The 3,715-nt window shown below is 55.8% G+C and overlaps 1 protein-coding gene across 1 annotated transcript in view; it reads right to left on the reverse strand.

The window, feature by feature from the left end:
- Window positions 1-1,443: 1,443 nt before the first annotated feature.
- Window positions 1,444-3,715, reverse strand: part of Fads6 (fatty acid desaturase 6) — a 14,067-nt gene continuing 11,795 nt past the window's right edge. Inside the window, exons 4-6 of the mRNA XM_021175986.2 lie at window positions 3,332-3,519; window positions 2,277-2,456; window positions 1,444-1,733 (exon numbers count right to left, since the gene is read on the reverse strand). Of these exons, the coding sequence (XP_021031645.1) occupies window positions 1,584-1,733; window positions 2,277-2,456; window positions 3,332-3,519 (518 nt within the window). The 3' untranslated portion in view covers window positions 1,444-1,583. The remainder of the gene's footprint in view (window positions 1,734-2,276; window positions 2,457-3,331; window positions 3,520-3,715) is intronic.

Below are 3,715 nucleotides of genomic sequence, written 5' to 3' on the forward strand. Positions count from 1 at the left end.
GGGGGGTGGATCCGAAACTGCTGAGCGATCGTCTCAGCAGTGAACAGGAGGCACACAGTCAACGGGGATGAGTGAGGAGTGTGGAGAATCCTCAGCAGAGATAAGAAGCCAGCAGCAGCTAGAAGCCTTTACCCAGCCCAGAAGGAACCCCCGGGAGAGGCTGCCCAAGAGCCATAGCTGGAGGAAAGGGCCCTGGAAGAGGAGGGGTGCTGGGAGAAGACAGGAAGGGTTGTCAGGCCAGTGGCGGCTGCATCTGTCTAGGCCACATCAGCCCCCAGAGATGGGTTCTAGCAGGCTGGTCAGCCCATCCCTGTGTACCCTCCCATCACCAGAGCAGTACACCCTTCCACCCAGTGAGTCAGCTAGAAGAACAGCCTCGTGTTCTTAATCAAGGACAGTTTCGTCACTTGGGAGACAGTTGGCTATCCCGGGATTCATTTTTGACTGTCATGATTTGGGCTCCCAACATCTAGTCAGTAGAAGCCAGTGCTCAGCACAGCCTGCCACAAATCAGCCAAAGAAAATGTCAGCAGCGGGGAGGCGAGGAGCTAGGTTATGACCTAACAGTGGCCCTGGCGTCCTGATGCATGCAGGTCTAACCTCATCTGTCCCTCCTTCAGTCTCCACTGGGCCTTTCCATAAACCTCTCTGCTCTGCCATCTGGCTGAAGCAGTGCCCAGCCTCTCTCGGTTGCTGGCTTGGCTGGTTCTCAGTGTTGTTCCCCAGCTTGGCTTCCTCCTAGTGTTGGCATCAGTGGCTCCATTATATTCCCACCCAGCTTGCAATCCTTCCTCCCAGAGCCAAGCCGAGCCCTTGTCTTCAGCTTTCCTATCTCCTTCCCCTACCCCACCCCACCCCTCACCCCCCCTTCATTCCTCTCTGCCCTCCTCCAGCCTCATCCACCTCCCAGTGATTCTGCCACCCCCCCCCCCCAGGTTGGAGCCTTCCAAACATGGAACAAAGCAGAGTTGTACAGAGCTAGCCGAGGTCATGCTCAAAGCTGGCAGTGCCTTCTACAGTTTTGCGCCTGCGCATGCTCCCTTCTGGAGCACTTCTCTGGAAATACACTCCCTTTCATCTCACTGACTCTGTGGGTCCTAGAGCTGAGCCCAGTGTGGCACAGGCTCCTTCAGGTGAAGAACAGGGGAGGGGGTCTGCTAAAAAAAAATAATAATGACCTCACCCTGTTCACCCTGTTTACCCTAGGAGAGGGCCCTGGGGACTAGAACCACTGAAGGTACAGGAGGAAGCAGCAGCCTGGGCACTGAGGAGAGCTGAGCCGAGGAGGCTGGCTCTGGCTCTGAGCCCCCTCCTTCTGGACATAGGATGCCACCTCACCTGTCACCAGCCCCCTTAGCCCTCCCCTCTGGCTCAGATGCAGCAGAAGGAGGGATGCTGAGATGGAGTCAGCCGGGGCCAAGGTGGATCAGGATGCACAGCCTCTGAACTGATTCCATTTCTTCTCCCAACAGTCTCCTTTAACTCAGATCCCAGGACGGTGCCAGGTCCACCAGCCCGCACCCCCTCCCCAAGGGCCAGCAGTACAGGAGGGCCAGGACTGGGCGAGGGAGGGGGCCCAGCCTTCATTGCACCCCCACCAGCTCAGTGATGGGCGGGGCATGCACCATGAACTCCTCATAGCGGCTGAGGAACAGCTGGAGTCGAGCCAAGTATGAGTCTTCATTGTAAGGCAGCTGCTTCTCGTGGAGAAACTTCGACACCAAGGGTTTCACCTGAGAGAGAGTCACAGGAGCGCTCTCTGAGTCAGGGGCCTGCCCGCCCCAGGAGCTCTCCTTTGTTCAACCCTAGCCATTACCTGCTTGGGAAAGCCAGGCGCTGAGGTGTGGAAGAGCTTTTACACCCTTCTACCCTACCCTAGAGGGGAGGAATGGCCTCACCCCCTCATCCTTTAAGACTCTTGACTGCATGCCCACCCTCTACAGTTCAAGGGATGAACAACCCCCTCTCTGCCAAGCATCTTGTTTGGGTCAAACATTTCAAATCTAATTTGCAAAGCCATCAGGATGAACCCTGTCCCCTCCCATTTTACAGACAGGGAAAGTGAGGCTCAGTGAACTTGCCCAGAGTCACACTACTACTAGGAAACCCAGGTGACTGTGATCTAAAACCCATGTTGTCACTTGTACTCCAGGCTGCCCTTCTTGGGTGACTTTCGGAGAGGCCACTGATGGGACTGGGGGTTCAGATGTACCCAGAGGTTCCCACCGCCCGCCCTCAGATGGGCCCTTCCACCCTGCCGCCCAGCCATTTGCTACCTTCAAGCACATGTGGTCAGAGAGCCAAGGGAAGAGGTGGTGCTCCACATGGCAGCTGATGAGGGAGTGGCCGAATGCCCAGTCCAGCACCGGCTGCCGTGGCAGGTTCAGAACCCCCAGGGTCATCATGTGAATCCGCCTGGGCTTCTTGTCCGGGGAGAACATAGGCAGTCCGATGTGCTGTAACAGACACATGGGTCACACCCTGCTTAGGGGCTTAGGCGACCCTAGGTTGCCTTCCCCAAGCATACAGGGGCCCTTGGGACCCTACAGGTGTGAAGGCTCCTGGGCTAACCCAGTCTGCAATGAGCTGAGTCTTTCCCACATCTGGGCCTCCCTCCATCTGGACAATGAGGGGATTTGCCTATGTAGTTTTTCAGATGTCCGTGACTCTCACAGCTTGCTCTTGTGAACTCGATATGCCTCCCACTGGTGGCCTCCTTCTGCCGGTGTGACGAAGCTCAAGTAGAGCAAAGTGAGGGCCCAGCCAATAGCATGAGGCAGGTCAAGGGCAGGGCAGGAGCTGGAGGGTCTTCAAGAACAGCCAGGAGTTCAGCATTCAACTCTGGCATCCTTTCTATAGGGAGATCTTCCTACTGCCCTATGGATGAAGACTCCCACTAGATCTCCCTACGCCCAGCACTCAACACAGCCCTAGCTAACCTCTTCATTCTCTCACCGTGTCCCATCTACCTGTCTGGATTCAGGTGCGATACTTGCTCACCTCCAAGGACTCTACACCCAGGGTGGTGCCTAGTGGAGAAGGTGCTTGTATGGACTGTTTGGATGAAACAGTCCAAGAGGAGGCACACACTTGACCTTGAATGATGAGTAAGGTGTAAACTGGAGAAGAAAGCAAGGAGGGTCTTGCCAGGACCAGGCAAAGGCCTTGATGAAACCCAAACTTCCTGTGATGACCCACAGTGACGGGAGGGACAGCGATTGGGAGAAGGCTCCTTTGGTGACCTCTCTCTCTCCCTAAACGTTGGCCTGCTGTCAGAACCCTGTAAATAAATGTTCCTCTTCCCTGGCTGAATCCAGGACCCGGGGCTTACCTGGAAGATATTGACATGGAGATAAGGGTGGGCCAGCAGGGATCTGGTGAGCAGCATGCAGGCCAGTGCTGAACTGGGGTTCTTGAAGCCTGACACATTCATGAACAGCCAGTACTGAGAGTAAAGGCCCAGGCAGATGAAGCCCAAAGTCCGCAGTGCCGTCCTGGGCTCTTCCTTTCTCAAATGCTCTGTGAGAGAGACAGGAAGTAACATAGCAACACCTATAGCCTGCAGTGTGGTTTGTATGGGACATCTACAAAGTGGTCCCCCTGCACTCTCTTTAAGATTTTCTGGAGCCGGGCGTGGTGGCGCACGCCTTTAATCCCAGCACTCAGGAGGCAGAGGCAGGCGAATTTCTGAGTTCGAGGCCAGCCTGGTCTACAG

The sequence above is a fragment of the Mus caroli genome, chromosome 11 (genome assembly GCF_900094665.2).
Source record: "Mus caroli chromosome 11, CAROLI_EIJ_v1.1, whole genome shotgun sequence".
Lineage (NCBI taxonomy): Eukaryota > Metazoa > Chordata > Mammalia > Rodentia > Muridae > Mus > Mus caroli.